This window comes from Cyprinus carpio, chromosome A13 (assembly GCF_018340385.1).
Source record: "Cyprinus carpio isolate SPL01 chromosome A13, ASM1834038v1, whole genome shotgun sequence".
NCBI lineage: Eukaryota > Metazoa > Chordata > Actinopteri > Cypriniformes > Cyprinidae > Cyprinus > Cyprinus carpio.
Genome location: NC_056584.1, coordinates 20,390,207 through 20,408,581, shown reverse-complemented (window position 1 = coordinate 20,408,581; position 18,375 = coordinate 20,390,207). Strand labels below are relative to the sequence as shown.

At 37.9% G+C, this 18,375-nt stretch overlaps 2 protein-coding genes across 5 annotated transcripts; one reads left to right on the top strand and one right to left on the bottom strand.

Moving 5' to 3' along the window:
- The first annotated feature begins 9,111 nt into the window (after nucleotides 1-9,111).
- On the top strand, nucleotides 9,112-14,662 carry LOC109052890 (endoplasmic reticulum lectin 1-like). The gene is made up of 15 exons (XM_042769268.1): nucleotides 9,112-9,447; nucleotides 9,746-9,850; nucleotides 9,960-10,040; nucleotides 10,262-10,339; nucleotides 10,468-10,469; nucleotides 10,795-10,847; nucleotides 10,942-10,994; nucleotides 11,071-11,294; nucleotides 11,517-11,670; nucleotides 11,878-12,039; nucleotides 12,128-12,187; nucleotides 12,293-12,417; nucleotides 13,343-13,420; nucleotides 13,508-13,583; nucleotides 13,763-14,662. The coding sequence occupies exons 1-15, from the start codon at nucleotides 9,319-9,321 to the stop codon at nucleotides 13,832-13,834; spliced, it is 1,452 nt and encodes a 483-aa protein (XP_042625202.1). The 5' UTR covers nucleotides 9,112-9,318; the 3' UTR covers nucleotides 13,835-14,662.
- Nucleotides 14,663-15,309: 647 nt separating this feature from the next.
- On the bottom strand, nucleotides 15,310-18,134 carry LOC109101180 (probable G-protein coupled receptor 75). 4 transcript variants are annotated; one of them, XM_042769264.1, is made up of 3 exons: nucleotides 17,922-18,134; nucleotides 17,587-17,774; nucleotides 15,310-17,372 (listed from the first exon to the last, which is right to left on the bottom strand). In XM_042769264.1, the coding sequence occupies exon 3, from the start codon at nucleotides 17,257-17,259 to the stop codon at nucleotides 15,601-15,603; it is 1,659 nt and encodes a 552-aa protein (XP_042625198.1). In that variant the 5' UTR covers nucleotides 17,260-17,372; nucleotides 17,587-17,774; nucleotides 17,922-18,134; the 3' UTR covers nucleotides 15,310-15,600. The 4 variants fall into 4 exon arrangements, with proteins under 4 accessions (XP_042625198.1, XP_042625200.1, XP_042625197.1 ...); XM_042769266.1 differs by having other exon boundaries at nucleotides 17,587-17,698; XM_042769263.1 differs by having other exon boundaries at nucleotides 17,587-18,134.
- Between the last annotated feature and the right edge of the window lie 241 nt (nucleotides 18,135-18,375).

Sequence of the window (18,375 nt, the reverse complement as noted above, 5' to 3'; positions counted from 1 at the left end):
AGAACGATTGCGCCTTCTACCGGATGAGAAGAGCTTGGCTGGGCTTTATTTCAGAGACCGAAGAATACATTGTTGAGAAGAAGCTCATTGTTTTTCTATGAGAGAAATAGAAAGGCATGTTTTCTTGGGGAGAGAAACGTTTGATAGGATATTAATAGATATACATTTTGCATGACTTTTGTTTTGTTTGCATTAGAGAAAGAATTGACATGCTTTTTTGTTCCTAACAAAAAGCCTCACGTGACAGCTGTGAGAATTTGTATTGACTTAATTATTAGTACAGAGACGCAACCCTGAGAAATACATCATAGTTGTCAGGATCCGGCAACATTTTTGTCTCTTGAATAAATGACTAAATGGGATGGTTCACCTAGAAATGTAAATTCTGCCATAATTTTCTCCCCCTCATGTCGTTCCAAACCTGTATGACTTTCTGTCTTCTGTAGAACACAAAAGAAGATAATATCAAAATATTATTTTGTAAAAAGTCTCTTCTTTAATCCATACAGTAAAAGTCAGTGGGGTCCAATGTTGTTTTGGACACTACTGACTTTCATTCCATTGGCAAAACCCTGAAACAATAATATATTTTAATGTAAATGATCAGAAATTTTAAACCATCAATTTGGACATTTATTTGATACCATACAGTTAATCTATCTTTGCAAATGTTTCTGAAACAATGATTCAACCATCAAGATCATCAAATTATAATACAAAGGACCAGATTCTGCCCTCCACTGATTGAACTATGATTGAGGTCCACTTTAGTGACATTAAGAGAGGCTCTTCACCAGCATCAAAAGACCTGCTATGACATGAAAATACTTCATTTATTCAGTGATTCACAAACCATGTGAAAAGGCCATTCAAATATGAAACTCAAAATAGTAACCTCTTCACTAGAAGGGAAATGAAATCTCTTTTTGCCTGGCATTATTCTGGATAATAGACTATTCAGATTAAATTGGCTGCTTATGAAAATAGCACAAGCTATTAAATTCACAATACCCTTCACATGTTGCATCCAAATTAAAAACATATATAGTAGATGGAAACGCTTAAGGACTCATGCACTGAAAACCCAGGGGGTGAAAAAGGGACTCAAAATGCTCGTCTCTGCCAGCTTTGAGAGCAATTTGTGGTTAACAGTTTTAAATGAAGACACTGGAGAAATATGATGGTTACCAAGGATGCCCTGCCTGATGTAAGTAGTTACTGAGGTTATCTAAAGCCTGATGGGACAGATCCACTCAGCTGTGGAAAGCTGAAGATCAGGGAATAGTCTAATGAGAAGATTGAAATGTAGTGCATATTAAAAAGCTCGAAATTGTCGAAGGATGTGATTACACTAACATTTATGTCTCTGTATGTAGCAAGGCATTTTTTTTTTTTGCAAAATCTTTTACATTGTTTTTTTTTTATTATTTATTTTTTTATACAATATACAAACATTCAACATTATTAAAAAATAAAATCAATATTTTGAAGAAAAAAAATTATTGTATGCCTATTATTTGAGCCCTAATGTATTGGAAATTAACAGTAAATCGTTTTTCTGAGATATGTTGTAAAGTATTATAATGTGATGATTTTTTTTTTTTTTTTTTTTTTTTTTTTTTTTGCCCATTGTGCCATTCAATTATTGGAGAAAAATGCTTTGATAGAAATTATTTAAAAAAATAAATTAATAAAAATAAACCTGTGTATAAACAAGATGACAAACGTAAAGTAAATTATTGGAGAAAAATACTTTAATAAATGTTTTAAATAAAATTACATTTATAAACCTGTATATAAACAAGACAACGTTTTTGCTTATGAATGCAGTTGTGCATTTTCTTAAAATACTATTAAATAGACAAATGGAACTTTTTTTTTTTTTTTTTAATTTTAGTTTAAAAAATATTTTCTTAATAGCCAAAAATATAAATATTAATCTGATGTCACAGCGAATGTTATGACAGTAGCAGCAGGCCAGAGCACGCCAGCGGCTGGAGACCGCTTTGGGCCAATCGGAGGCTCCCAAGGCAGCTGACAACAACTGGACTGAGAATGGACAGGGGTTTGCAGAGGGAAGTGACGGATCAGGAAATGAATTAGGAGAGATGGGAGTATGTGCAGTTTATAAGAGGCCCTGCGTCTCAATGTTCATACTATCCATCCTAAATAGTATGTGAGATTAGAATAAATGTGTCCCAAAGCATAGTATGTTGAAAAGAGTATGCCAAAAGTCCCCGTATGGTCTACTATTTCAGGTCGATTTTTGAAGTGTGGATCCATGCACACTCTAATGGCTAAAATTGCCCACAATCCATTGCGCTTCGGCGAAGGATTCCCAAGCGTGTACGTCTGCAGACTGCAAGACAGGGGCGTAACTTGAAAGAGGCGTAACTTGAAGTAGGAGGCGTAACTTGAAGTTGTCGAAATCTCACAGAATCACGCGAGATGTCAAAACGATAAGTTGTTGATTACGTTTTTTTAAGGGAAGCAGAGGTTTTAGGCAGGATTTGATGCATAAGGTGTGTGTAGATATTAATGTTAGGGGAGAATGTGAGTGATGTGTACATTTAGTAGGAAAACCTATTATCTGATCCACACTCCGGGACAGAAGAGGGCGGTATTGCACCAATAAGCTGGATGCCAACCGCCGTTAAACTGGAAAGAAGTTACAATGAGTTACAATGGTGAGAATATATTTTTTCACTAAATAATTATTTAAATTTAAGAGTACAAGTTATTTTCATACAGTGGTATTGATTTTGGAGTTAATAATCTATTAAAACTAAGTTGTAAAGTCAGCAACATAAGCAAAAGGTGTAAAGACGCTATCCTCCGGTTTCACAGACAAGACTAATTGAGCTATGGCCTGATCCTGGCTTAATCTAAACCCTGTTTGTGACTTACATAATATAGCATATTTGTGATTGTGCTGTAAAAACACGTTTTATAATGAATAACTAACAGGGGAGCTCCATTAAGTACACTTCTTTTAAAGTGGATTTACATAAACCATATATACATCTTGAAGACTATTACTAAATGTCTATTTATCATCTGACAGGATAGTCTTTGATAAGTATTGCAGATAAGCACATTTAACAGACATGAAACAGGCATCTGAGTGATGTGTGTGTGCTATTATGTAGAATTCACTGTCAACACTGCTTTAGATGAGTGTAAGTCATGTAAACAAACAAATCTACATACAGTAACTAAACACTAGTTATCTATTTTATTTGTTCATTTGCAATATTGATAATTTTAGGAACATTTGTGTTGGTTAAAAAGTGAGTTACATCAGTTACTAACTCAACATGCAGATGCAGTATATCACAGATAAATCACAGAGGTTACTTGACTCTTGTCTGGATGTTACAGGAACAGATTATGTTTATCTGCTGTAGAGTGACTGAAGAAGGAATGCTGCCATCAAAGGATTTGTGTAATTATTGTACACTAGATAAATAATAAAAAAAAAATTTAATTAGTGTAATTTCAAACAGTTATTTATTACAGCACTTTTCTTATTGTTGATTTCTGTGCATTTGCTGCAGATCTTTTGTGGTGGAGCAGGACCTGCAAGGAAAGGGGAAAAAAAGGAAAAACCTGAAACAAAAGAATAAAGTAATGACTTTTTGTATTGTGTGTGTGTATTTCTGTAGGTTATGAAAATGTCTGCAGACTGGTGTATGTACTGAGGATGGAGAAGTCCACTGCAGCATCTGGAAATGGTCCAGAGACATGGATGCGACGCTCCATCTCTCCAGCTCTTACTGTCTCATCAGGACCAGATGCTGCTGTGGTCTCTTCATCATCAGTGACCCCAGAGCAGCGAGAGCATCTAGAGAAAGACCAAAAGACACTGAGGATTTGATTTTGGTAAAGTTTGTTCTGCTGGTTTCTGTTTATATGATGAAGGCTGACTTTCAAAAGCATCATCAAAAAATGTGATGGAGCTTTTATCTGAAGTGATTGACAATGCTCTTATTACAGGGGCCTACAATCCTCTGATCAGGCTGGAGAAAAGAGCCGTGCTCAAGCACAGTTTTGAACCAGTTCAGTGGTTTAGCACACTACAAAAGTAATAAATCAATGCATGTACTTGTAAACTCTGTGTAAATGGTTTTACAGGTAGTGGTGCTCATGGAGAGCAGCACACGATTGTTTGGAGCAGACACAGCAGCAGTCAGATTGTCCTGCATGTGTTCTTCTGCTCTCGCTTCAAGGTTGTGTGGTGAGAGCCGACATCATGGTCTTCCTTACCTGTTGCTCAACGACATCCCCGTTGAGAAGAGTGAGATTGTGAAGCACAGCGCAGCAGCAGAACTGTCTCAGCTGTGTTGAGATGATAGTAAGATGTGGGGTTCACCGTCTGTAAATACATGATTGTTAGAACAGTTAGTTTGAAAGAAGCTTTGTTTCATGTGTTGTTGACTTGTACGTATGCATTTATTGTGATGCTAACATTTATACATTCTTTTAATCATTTAGACATGTTTCTTGTTGTCAGTAAATAAAATATAAATATTTGATCTATTCATGTATTAATTGCTTGACTGAAAACTGATATATTCATATCAACTGCATTAGTGTATATTCATGTATAGCTATGTCACGACAGAAAATACATTTTGCTTCTTTTACTAAAATGTAATTTTAAGGAAAAAAATGTATATAAATATTGGTTGGCATTTATCATTATTATTGCATGTAAGTGTTGGGGTGTGCAAAAGATGCGATTCATTATGGGGTAATGTTAATTTTTTGAGTAGTTATACTTACATTTTTAGAGTATAAAATCAACAATCTTCTCCAAAGGTGAGATCTTCGAGCAGCTGTTCGACGTTTCGTTTGTGCAGATATTGTCGCTGAGAGAAACTGTACTGGACTGTTGAGTTAGTGATGCTGTGAGGTGGTAGTGCACCTGTACCTCTTTTTTATTATTATTGCCAAACTTTTTACATAAAAGATCATGGTAAGACGGTTGTATCTAACAATAACAATCATAACGCCATAAAACAGTAAATAAAAATTTAACGTGTTCATCATAGTATGAGATATACAAGAAAAAAAAATTCACATAAAATAATTGAAAAAATATTCTTAAAAATATAAAGAACTTAAATTAACAGTATTGGCTATGCTACAATCTTCATTATCAAGATACAAATACATTTATTAAACCTGTCACTCATATCTTTTAAGTGTTTTACGCTCATTTTAACTTTGTAGGTCACATGATCAACATAGCGGATGATGATATCCGCATTAATGCTTCATACACAAATCATTCAGGCTGTAGAGTATGTACTCTTTTATCGCTCGTTAAATTAGTTCTTATTGAAATTAAGTGCCTAATTAAAGGGTATGCGGTTTCGAACGCAGCCGGACAAAATCTCGTTTTGACATCTTGCGTGGTTCTGTGTGATTTGGACAACTTCAAGTTACGCCTCTTTCGTCAAGTTACGCCCACTTCAAGTTACGCCCCTGTCTTGCAGTCTGCAGACAGACCCTTCTCAAGGATTCAGGCCAGAACTACAAACACGAATAAAAACGTGTTAGAAAAACTACAAATGTGGCGGAAGGCGGGTTTGAGTTACTAATAATCAACATTTAACCTTGTAAAAAAAAAAAAAAAAAAAATATCCGTGTTATATTTCATCTGCAACAGCAATGTGAACTTTTATAAACATCCATTTGGTCGTTAACTTTTAAATGCATTATTATGCAAAAAATATGAGCAGAGTTCTCAGCATGAAAGACCCGCAACTGGCAGATCAACGAGTTACTTCTTTTCTCTCCAGTACTGTAGGAAGTTAAATTAAATGAAATGAAATGTGAAAGATGTTAACTGTTACAAGATGATTGACAGGCCAGTTTACAGTGACAGGGTGCGTGTAACAGGTACGACAGAGCGCTCCTTTAAAGACGCAGTTGTGTGACGTGATAGTATGTCCCAAAGCTTGCCTACTCTTCTACTACACACTCAAAAGTGTGTACTTTTTTTTTCACCAAAAGAGTACATACTTCAAGGGCGTAGTATAAGAAGGCACATTGAGACCAAAGAGTATAGAAGCCCAAGAGGCGAAACTCTGTTGTGTTATGGGTAACAGTCTGTAGATGGCGCTGCGGAGGCGCGGCCGCCATTATGGACTAAAAGCTGCTTAGCGCCAGTTTGCGCGCCACACAACCAAACTGTGAAGAAGATGAGCAAGTGGTCAAAACGCAAGCAATGTCCTCCATCTCACATCCACCACTACCAGCCTAGGTCGTCTAGGAGCACTTCAATCAGTTAAATCAGCCATTCTTTCAATCAGTTCAAATGATCAGTTCTTCCAATCAGTTATTGTTCATTTTTAGAAATCTATACAAAACTTGAACTGATATTTATTGTTTGTTTGTTCAAATCTCTACCAGTGTAGAGGTTTTGCTGTTCGTTTTTAGAAATCTATACAAAACTTGAACTGGCTAGTAGCTGGCTAGTAGTACACTAGTTTCCGAAAGATGGTCAGAGTTCTTTTTTGTTCATGTGTGCATTTGCTAGATTATACACCTTTTTGACTAATGCTTCCATTCTATGTCAATGCCTCTTCTCTCACAAAAAGAAAAAAAAAAAAAAACAAACTTCTCATCTTTTATTGATTTTTCTGAACATTTCTGCCATATGCACATGAACTGACAGTCACCACTGATAAGCTACTACTAAATATTGTAGAAACTTAATTTTCTGTAAAGTTGCTTTGCAATGATTTGTATCGTAAAAAGCGCTATACAAATAAACTTGAATTGAATTGAATTGAATACACAAATGCACACACAATAGATGGTGGTGTCTGATTAATTACTGAGATCTTATGGCACCACTTCCATTTTAGTACTGTTTATAGTTCATGTGTGCACTTGCTAGATTGCACATCTTTTTTTTGTACCTTTCCGTCTGTAATAGGACATTCACAGATTGTTTTTGTTCTTGCCATTGAAACGTTCACTGTGTGCACTTTCACTGAAGATGTTGAAAAACAAGTTGTTAATATTTTTGTAAAATTCTATGTAAAAGATGAACTGTCTTTAGAAATGCTAATTTATAATTTTATTTATTTATTTATTTTTCCAAATCATATATATGGTGATGTTCACTAATGTCAAAATCAACATTTGAATAAATCTTATTACTGTGTGTCTGCCTATATATATTATTTCATGAATTTCTGTTATTCATATAACAAGGAAAATGCATAATAGAACATAAATATTGATAGATTAAAGGTTTGCAGTAATTTTATAATTGTATCTTTGCAAACCGTAAGTGGAAGGCTAATGAAGCCGATTCGGTGGGGGACATACCCTTACGAAAAAGTACTATAGGAATCTTATAGTATTTTGGGACAAAATATTATAGTAATCTTATAGGAATACTAGGCCTATAGTAATTTGGGACATACTTCAGAAGTACGATAAGACTACTATAGAAATACTATAGCAGCTTAAAAATATTATAGAGGTATTACAGAACATCATAGAAGTATGTTATGTTCTGTAATACCTGTATAATATCCTAGAGCCGCTATAGTATTTCTATAGTAGTCTTATAGTACTTCTATAGTAATATTTTGTCCCAAAATACTATTTTCCTAAGGGTAATTAGGCCATGCATAACCGACACATAGACGTATATTTTCTGTCATTTGACGTCGGTCATCCTCATTAATGTATTTTTAAATTGTTTTCATATTTAGATATGACGGCCAGAAAAAAATTAAGTTATGTTAAGTTTTTGTTATGTTAAGTTTTTCAGTGCCATTGACTCCCATTATTTCTCGGCGTTTTTGCTTCAGTTTTCAGTCCATAATGGCGGCCGCGCCGTCACGTCATGGGGGCAACTGTTGCTATGGAGCGTTCTATTGAGTTTCGCCTCTTGGCTTCCACTATTAGCCTAATTAGCCAATTTAACCATCATATTTCTCCACTCTGCTCTTGCCTTGCTGCTTTAGGAAGTAGCTGAAGTAGCGTTAGTCCCGTAGGCGGCTGTAGCAGATGTTAGCTGTATGAAAAGTTATTTTTATTTAGTTTTTTTTAGTACGTATGCTGTCCAGTGATGCCGGGAAGAGCGTGTTGTGTGGTTGGCTGTTTTAACAACAGCACAAAACTACAGGCCTGGAATAAAACCGTTAAAAATAAAACCTTTGTTGCACATTGACTGCCCATGTTTACGGCCATACGGATTACACAGAGTTCTTTACTATTAGCTAGAGATGATCAGTTCACGTGCCACTAGGGATCTGTCGCGTCACATTTACAAGCACCAAAAACGGTATTTATTGTTTGAATTTCGTAATAAAATTGACAGAATCTGAGAGCTGAGATTTTTTTTCTATCATAGGTAACCTGCTCTGTCTAGTCTGTCGGTCTCCGTGTCCAATTGCGTCGCGATTTTTCTGTGCGTGAGAAAATGGATGTGTGGCGTGAGAGTGTGTGAAAAGCGTCAATTGTGTGTGTCTCACATTTTATTGCATTTGTATTAGTTGTTTGACGAGTAAAAAAAAATCTGTGGGTCTTAATGCAATTACAATCGGCAAGTCAGTCGGACTCAAAGGGAAAAGGGAAAATAATTAATTGGGTCAGTCCTAAATTGACAGGGTCGGTAAGTTATGGCAAACAAGAATATTTTTAAGGATGGCCTAATAGTTATTTGAAGCTTGTGAACATATTAACAACACAGCTAGTAATGACAGCTTTCGGTTTTATTGTTGTCATCAATTAATACACTTCTTAATTACAATACATTACATATTTATACATTATTACATTATGTTGTTAATAAATTACCTTTATCAGTAAGTTTTGGCCACTGCCTGACATCATCTACCCAATTTTCCCTTTCACCAGACATTTTCTTTAATGAGCAGGATCCGCTTTCATTGAAATGTCATTAGAGGGCACCGGCAAGTGACACACCGTCACACTTCACAGGCACGCAGTAATGGCGGCAGGCAAGATGGCGGCGCCCATAGAGTTTGCGGCGGATTTGTGTATACTCTTTGTTGAGACGCAGGGTCTGTATCATGTACTGACAGAGGCTCGTGATGCGCCTCCACGCGCTATTGGCTGAGGGGAATTTCCGTCTGATGCCGGAAATGGACGTGGCAAGATGACAAAGTCCTGATGCGCTTCCTGTTTTAACTCCGGTCAAGCTATCAGCAGTCAGTTGGCTATTAGATCTCACTGATTACCTGTAGTAACCGTGTTTCTGACTCTTCTCCTCCCTCGGTCTCTTTCTGATGTCCCGATAGCGCTCGCGGAGGCTCAGCAGGGGTGATGCGGGTGTCTTGGCGCTGGTTTTTGGGGCTGATTTGGGTCGGAGTGTCTGCAACTCGTGCAGGATCTCCTGTGTTTTCTGATGAGATCCCCTTCAAAATCAGATGGCCCGGGGCAGACTTCACCCTGGTGAGTCTTGACATCTAATAAACCCTGACGTTCTGCATGCCAGCTGGAAATACAAACGTGTTTGTGTAGTTGTCAGCTTGTTGTCTGAGCTCGCTTTATAACAGCTGGATGTGTCCTGTTTTGTTTTGAGCTGTCTTGCAGCGTGTTAATATTCTCTCTAACAGCCTAATGAAGTATTAAAGTACACAAATGGCAAGTAGAGCTGTCTGGTTACTGTGGGCATGGATTTGTCAGCTGTTATTTACTTCTGCAGAAGTTATATATGCACTAATATGTAATAATGTCCCTTTCTCTGCAGGCAACTTCAGGAGGCCTGTACAAAGAAGATGACTATGTTATCATGACAACTGCGGAAAAAGAAAAGTACAAATGTTTATTGCCATCTTTGTCCAGCAACCAGGAGGTGTGGTTATGCATGGCCAGTTTTTTAGTTATTATTATTTTGAGGCATTCTGTGTATCGTTTACTTCAGTTTTATTTTATCAGTTTATTGTCGGTCTCTTTTTTTAAAGGATGATATGAAGGAGTATAGTGGGCCGAGTCCAGCTGAGCTGCTGGAGCCGTTATTCAAACAGAGCAGCTGCTCCTACAGAGTGAGTTTCATGTCTCAGTTTCTGTATGTAGTTTATAAACATGGTTATATCTCACAAAATATGTCTAGGTCACATTTCACCCCAAAACGAAGAAAAAAAAAAGTTACATTTTGCTAAAAGAGAATAAGGCTGTTTTTTACAAAAAGTCAAATGTTTGAATGAATGATTGAATTTAGATGTTGTGATGATCATATGTTTTGCATTGATTACAATTATGACAGATCGAGTCATACTGGACGTATGAAGTGTGCCACGGGAAGCATGTACGGCAGTACCATGAAGACAAGGAGACGGGGCAGGTAAAATCACTGTTTATGATATATGCTGTGTGCTGCCAGATCATTATTTATCCTTTTATCAAATTGGAAATGCCTACAGTACCACTCAAAAGTTTGGGATTGGTAAGATTTGGTAATGTTTTTGAAAGAAGTCTCTTATGCTCACCAATGCTGTGTTTATTTGTTTAAAAATACAGTATAATATTATAAAATATCATTACAATTTAAAATAACTGATTTCTATTTTAATATTTATTTCTGTGATGGCAAAGCTGAATTTTCAGCAGACATTACTCCAGTCTTCAGTGTCACATGATAATTTTAATATTTTCTTGCTATATAATTGTTTTATTTTATTTTTAAATAAATTTAATATCTTATTGATATCAAATTTAAGTGTATGTGGATGGATTATATTTAGATATTTGTAAGTAATATAAACATTTCCTTGGTCTTATTTGTCTCTGCTCCCTCAGGATCAACATTCAGGAATACTATCTGGGTACCATGAAGAAAAAAGATAGTGCAGGTTGGCAATTTTTTTTAAGCTGAAGTTTAATTCTTGCTTTAAATATTCTAGGAAAGTATTACATTTTTTAATCAATATATTATCTGCTCATCAGAATCAGAAACATCCAGCGACTCTGAAACCGAAGGATCAAACACCAACACAGAGGTATGTTGCTGTTAAATATAAAGTTAGGAAATGTATGTCACCTGAGGATTTTTTAAAACTCTCTGTGTGTTCCCAGGTGCCAACAAAGAATATAGAGGGTCAGCTGACACCATACTATCCCGTAGAGATGGGACATGGGACTCAATGCTCTCTGAGACAGAATAAACCTCGCTTTACCACAGTGCTGTACGTCTGCCACCCAGAGGCAAAACATGAGATCCTCACAATCGCTGAGGTCATCACCTGTCAGTATGAGGTAGTGGTGCTCACACCCCTCCTCTGTCCTCACCCCAAATACAGGTACATACACAAACACATTCAGTTTCCATAGTTTATAATATTAAATAAGTGAATAAATATTAGTTATTGATTTTATCTGTTCACTATTTTTTTCTTGTGAATATGAATGTCAAGAAATAGAAACACCTATCCCTCACATACAGTGTGCTTTAATAAAAAGTAAATAATAAAATATAATAAATTTGAATCCTTTGTGACATAATCCAGCCCATCTTTCCTCAGGTTCAAGTCTTCCCCGGTGAATGACATCTTTTGCCAGGCTCTGGGTGGCTCCCCTCTCAGACCTCAGAGTCTGTCCCAGCTGGATCGTGAGCAGGAAGAGCTGCTCAAACCATCGTTCAGCTCAAGCAGCGAAAGAGATCAGAGAGGATCCAGGGTGAGTATCTTCTGCATTTACACTAACCTAATAATTGAGTGGTAATGAATAACTCCTGCTATAAGTATTTTCGAAAGGACTCTTAAAGTTGCTTTCTATTAAAGGACAATAACAAATTATATTTGCAAAATGAACAAAAAATTGTTCTGAAAAGTATGTAAAACTTATTTAATTTATAAAATGTAATCACTCTGTCTCCCCTGCTAAGAGGACACACCTCCAGTGAAGGAAGAGGCGTATACTTCTACCCATAAGCCCCTGACAGTGGGCGGGCAAGCCCAGGTCACCGTTGGCACCACCCACATCTCTCGTCTGACTGATGAACAGCTGATCAAAGAGTTTCTGAGTGGCTCGTACTGTCTGCACGGGGTGAGGATGGATGGATGGGTTTATTTTCTATATCTGCAGATCTTAAAGTTGGACATATTCCCAGTTTAACATATTTGTTCCTGTCTAGGGTGTTGGATGGTGGAAGTATGAATTCTGTTATGGAAAGCACGTCCACCAGTATCATGAGGTAAGAGTTGTGAAGTCGCTGAATTCTTATATAAAAGTTCCCAGTATAGTGTAAAGGTCTGGATTATGAGAGACGCTGAATTACATTTTGTGCATTTGGTTGAAGGACAAAGAACAAGGGAAGAACATTGTGGTGGTGGGCAGCTGGAACACTGAGGATCATATTAACTGGGCCAAGAAAAATGTGGCACGATCTTATCATTTGAAAGATGATGGAGCGCAGAAAGTCAAGTATGATTATATTTCCCTCACATACAGGGTGCTTTAAAAAAAAAAATGCATAATGTAAATGTGTGTATGTTTGTGTGTGTATATATGTATATGCACATACATAGTGGAGAAAACAATCTATAAAAACTTTTTTTTTTAAAAATCTGAAATATTGTTAATCTTCATCACTCAAAACTTGAAGGAATATCAGCTTTAAGTATACCACTGTTCCATTAACATGTTTGACAAAATAACCAAGGCATTTCAACAAAAACCTTATTTGTTGTTGTGGAAAACACTCCAAAATTTTGGAGGGTTACAGCAGTCAGAAATTAATAGGAAGGATAGGAAGGAGGAAGGATTAGCAGGACATCACTAGTTTCTCACTGTCCTCTTGTGCATTTGTCTTATATGGACGACCAGCCTTTTTGGGGGACATGGTTATTGTAATTGTAAAGCTGCAATATTTGAGAAATCACCGATTTGGAAGGACTAGCTTCTCTTGCAATGGATGAAAGGGTCATCCCTTTGGCTTTCATCTGGGCGACCTCCTGTCGCAGAGTTTCAGTCACCTCAGAGTGGCCTGCCATCTTACAATCTCAGTGAAAATTGGAGGAATGCTGCCAGTTAAATTGGGTTTGTCATATAATTAAGGAAATTAGCACCAGGTGCCAGATTAACACTAATAACTTGGAGATCTGTAAGTGTTCTCAAATTTTGATCAGTTTGTTTTTTCAAATATCTCATTTAAGTTTTTTGTACTGTGCTTCAGAATACAATTAATTTATAAAATATGCTTAAAAATTGCACTTCTACGATAACCTCAAATAAGACTAAGCAGTGACCTTGAAATTTAGGAAATTTTAGGTTCTCTAATTTTGATCTCTATATATCTGAGTCAGATTTTAATAATGTCATGTTTGTTGTTTTGGTGATGCCTCATCAGGGTTGTATCTCACTTTTATGGCCATGGAGATGTTTGTGATCTAACAGGGAAACCGAGACAGGTTATAGTCAAGCTCAAGTGAGTTACCCAAACTTCTTGATGCTATTTTTTGAGGTTTTTGTGTTTCTTGAATGCTGCCACTAACACTTACCTGTTCTGTCTCAGGTGTAAGGAGTCAGAGTCTCCTCATGCTGTTACAGTTTACATGCTGGAACCTCAGACCTGTCAATATGTTCTCGGGGTGAGTGGAAAACAAAATGACTTTGAGATTTGTATGCAATTTTGATTTTAGTAATTGTACAGCCTTAGATGGTTCCAGTGATGAGCACATTGTGTTTTCTATGTGATGGCTTACATGAAAAGCTACAGTGTGATCATTTCATGTGGATAATCTCTATCCTGGTTGTCATTCTGCCACAGGTTGAGTCGCCTGTAATATGCAAGATCTTGGACACTGCAGATGAAAATGGATTTCTTTCAATCCCTAGCTAGCCTAGATGGAGGAATGGATTTTAGTTTGGAGAACGAACAATACAGAAGAGGAAGGCCGTATGATTGTCAGAGGGAGAGATAAAGGTCTGATAAAGTCTAGATCATGGCGATAACATGGACTTGCTGAACTTCAGGCTTCCACCCTTTGAGAAAGTCCCTCACTGACAGCACTTTCTCTTGTTTGAAGGCTAAACATGGAGATTTGATGAAACTTTTAAACCTGGAGATACTGCTAGGACTGAATTCTCAATGATTTATTTAGAAATCTCAAACCTGTTGAAGAATATTTTTGTTCAGCTTTTTCATGCTTTGGCACATTTAGATGGTTGGCTTTGGGAAAGTCACTTTAAAATCTAATCAAATGATTAATTGTTTCTGTTAATCAATTGATTATACAAGTTGGTCAGCTGTTTTTAAATATACATTATTTATTTGATAACTTCTGGTAGTTCAGTGCTTGCCATCATCACTGTGCATATGGAGGCAGTTATATTGTTTTTAAAAGTGATAGAAGTAGTGATTGTGCAATGCGGACTGCAGGGGAAAATACACTGTCTTGTATGCAAAGGAAAGTGAATGCAATTAAACCAGGTTTTTTTTTTTTTTTTTTTTTTGGAAAACATGGGTCATCAATTTATGTTCACAATCTGTGATTACCCTCACGTCAATGTAACCACTTCCACTACTGTATGATAATGTGTTTGGTGAAGGGCTCTTCTTAACTCTTAAGAACAAATTTATCAAGACAAAGATTATTTCCTTGCATTGCTTGTTCTTTCTCAGCCTGTACACGTTAGCTGAATAAAATGAGCTTCATGTTTCAAGTCATTTCAGAAGATTCATACACCACCTTAATCCTTAATGAATACACTGCAAAAATTGTTCTTAATATTTTTGCCTGGTTTCCAGTACAAATATTTAAATGTTCTTAACTCAAGATACATTTACTTGATATGCAAAATGACCCAAGAAAGTCTTATTTGTGGAAAAAAATCAAAATTAAATAAGAAATAAAAAAATTTCGTACCCCATTGGCAGATATTTTTCTTGATTTAAGCATAAAATCACTGAATTCTGATATTTTTTGAAAAACAAGCTCATTGTACTGGAAAACAAAGCAAAATTTCAGAATAAGATTGTTTACATTTACAATGAAAATTAAATCAATATATTTTAGACAATCTTTCACACAGCGCTATTCATTATAACAAAGAAAAGATTTCTCATGGAGAAGTAAACATGCCTGTGCTAAACATGAATTGGCCAGAAGGGTCCATTTACCTACACTAGGTGGTGCTAGCGTCCCTTTATGTTTATAGGTTTTGTTCACAGAGAACTAATGCTCTTACATAAAAACATACATTCTTAGCTTATTAATGTTTAAGGCGTGTGAATGCCTTAAAAGAGATGATCGACAAAGCAAACTACAGCAGTACATTATTAAACATTTGGTCTCAAATGAAAGATGTCAGGAAACACTTGCAAAACATTTAATAAGTTAATATATAAAATGTAGGATGTTTCACAAATACATAATCTGCGTCAAAACTATTACATGAAAATGCCATGTAAAAGTAAAAATAGAATATCCTTCAGTCCAGAAAATATTGTAACACTTTTGGGGAAAGCGACAATTAGCTAGTCCCATTTTCTTTTATTGGATACTCAATGACGCACATTGTCTCTTGAGCAAAACACCACTAGCAAACCACAAGCAAAAACTATAAATGCTCCCCTTTGGATGCTGGGTAAATAGGTTCTAGAGCTCAGACTGATGGGATGGGAATGTGATGAGCTGAGGTGCTGTCAAAGTCCTGCAGCGCCTCCTGGTGGGTGTGGTAATGCATAGCCACGTAGTTTTTGGCGAAGGCTGTGGTTTGAGAGTTGACCGGCTGCAGGCTGTTGGGGGAATTCGGGCCTGCTGACGGACTGCTGTTATAGATGCTGTAGTAGGGCTCTATGCGCGTATTGATGGGTGTAGATGTGCTTGGTGGTCGGGGCTTGCGTCCAGCGGTGGCACAGGGGCTAGGCATGCTGTCCCGGGAGTGACTGGGTCCACAAGCCTGGTCCACCAGCCTCCTCTGAGGCTTCGGCGACAGCATGTACGCCGAGTTGGTCTCGTGGTGCGAGGACTTGTTACGGTTGACTTCCAGACTTCCTTTACCCATAGCGTGTAGGCGTGTCTTGTGCTTGCAGCACAGGAAGCTCAAGGTCACCCACTGGAGGCAGCAGAGCACACGGCGACGCAGACCTGCGCTGTTGCGTGAGTACACAAACGGGTTGATTCCAGACTTCAGGAAGATGAGGGCGAATCCACAGAGCTCGAACTGATAGTGGACAAAACTGCTCTCCGGTGACACCATATCCTGCGCCAAAGATATACCTAGTGGTAGACAGCACAACAACACCGAGATGACGATCACTATGCATGTGACCACAGCCTTTGAATCCTTGGCTGTCGCCAGGTTAACTGTGGAGACCAACTGGCAGCAAGTTGCTCCGGTGGCAGCCCCGGGCACGAGGGGCTGGTTGGTTCTCCTGGTAAAGGAGTGCGTCTGGACATGTTGGAGCTTGTTGTAGGTCTGGTTGCGGTACAGTGAGGGCACCTGCACTGTACACTGCATGCCCTCGAAACCAGTGGCAATGAGTGACGGATGAGTAGGTGGACGTGTTGCATCCACCGTAATGATGGGACACTTCCGAACCTGAGCGTTCTTCCTCAACGCCTGAGCGATCATGAGGTATGAGATAGACACCACACCTACACAGAAAGCAAAGTCTGCAATGTATACGTACAATACTACCTTGGCCTTGTTGCCAGTAAGACCAAAGTGGGGCAGGCAAGGTCCGGATCTCCTGGGATATGCTCGTAAGGTGACCAGTGCCGCCAGTGTGAAACTGGTGGTCCATAACAATGCAGTGAGGGCCAGAGTACAGGGAAACGAGGCTGTACGGTTAGGCTGCTGACCCAGGACCATGCGGAGCCGATGCAGGGCAATCACAGCCACCGTTTCGAGGGACATAATGATGAAGCCCGAGCTGGTGAGGTGGAAGGCAAAGCAGAAGCCCTTGGACACGCCACTACTAGCATCTCCAGCATCCAGAAAGAGAACCAGTGCAAACATGGGCGCAGTGACGCAGCAAATGAACAGGTCACAGAAGGATAAGTTGAGGATCATGAAGTCGAAGTTGGTGCGGAATTTGCGGAGTGCCGGGTCGAAGAAGGACAAGAAGACCACCAAGTTTCCATAAGAACCAAGGCAAAAGATGAGGACCAACAGGAGGGAACAGGAGGCAAGGGTAGCGGTGTGGATTAATGCCCAGCCGCTCACAGAAGCAGACTGGTTTTGGGAGCTGTTGAAGCCCCGAGGTTTCGTAAACTCAGCCAGGTCCAAAGGCCAGGCGGTACTGTTCATGGTACACATGGGGATGCAAAGTGGTCACAGCCTCAGAGTGTTGCCCATCTTGCCTTTAGGTCACCCAAGAGCGAGCTAATACTCCCATTGTGCACATGGATCATGGTAGACCCTCTGGATTGCTGCAAGGACACAGATAAATAAATACTGACTAGTAACAGACAATATGTAACACAATAAATGAACATAACATAATTATGACAACGGCCTAATGGCTTTTTTTTTTTTTTACCATTTGAGGGATTCATTTTAATCTGTGATATCTTTAAAATCACTTGATGCACAAATTATTTAAAATTTCTTTAAAAACACAGAACATCACGAAGACTATTGTACCTTATCTCATCCGTGCGCGTTCCCGTCATCCACAAATCTATAGATTAAGATGAGTACATGCCTGCAACAATCTGCATAGTATCTGAAGGCTTTTCTTATCCGTTAACCACCTCTGTTAAGAATGATGTTACTGCAGGTGAATGTGCGCCGACTATAAAATCGTGTCATAAAATGCATTCATCCCCCATCTTTGAAAGAACACATACAACAGATAACATGCATCATTAAAACAAATGTCCAATAAATATCTAATACATCGTCCAGTCCATACACACAGTCGCTTATAATAACCCTGCGGCTTTCTTTCTACACTTGCCGAAAAATGATTTTCTTACCATGGATTCCCTATGTGTGCCATAAAGACACCGCGTTTTCCACATTCGTACGGAACTCCAAAGTACATGAACGTTACAAGCATCCTATTTAGAGAAAGTGTATCACAGCATAAGATGAGAATGAAAACAGAGTGAATTTAATGCGCAGAAAGAGAGTGGGCGCGCCACACTAGAATCATATTGAAGCCTGCGATTGGACTGCAAGCGCGTGCCCGTGAGAACAGGATGCTCACGCAGGAAGCACGAGTCTAATTTTGTTTGAGATTTATGTATATAAATATATATATAAATATATATATATATAAATATATAAGAGCAGAGATGAGCAATTCTGCCGATTCCATATTATTAATCATATTTTTGATTACACACACGTACATACATACATACCAAGACACACAAATTTAAATAAGATTATATATTTAAAGCATTTAAATAATATATCAAACAAACT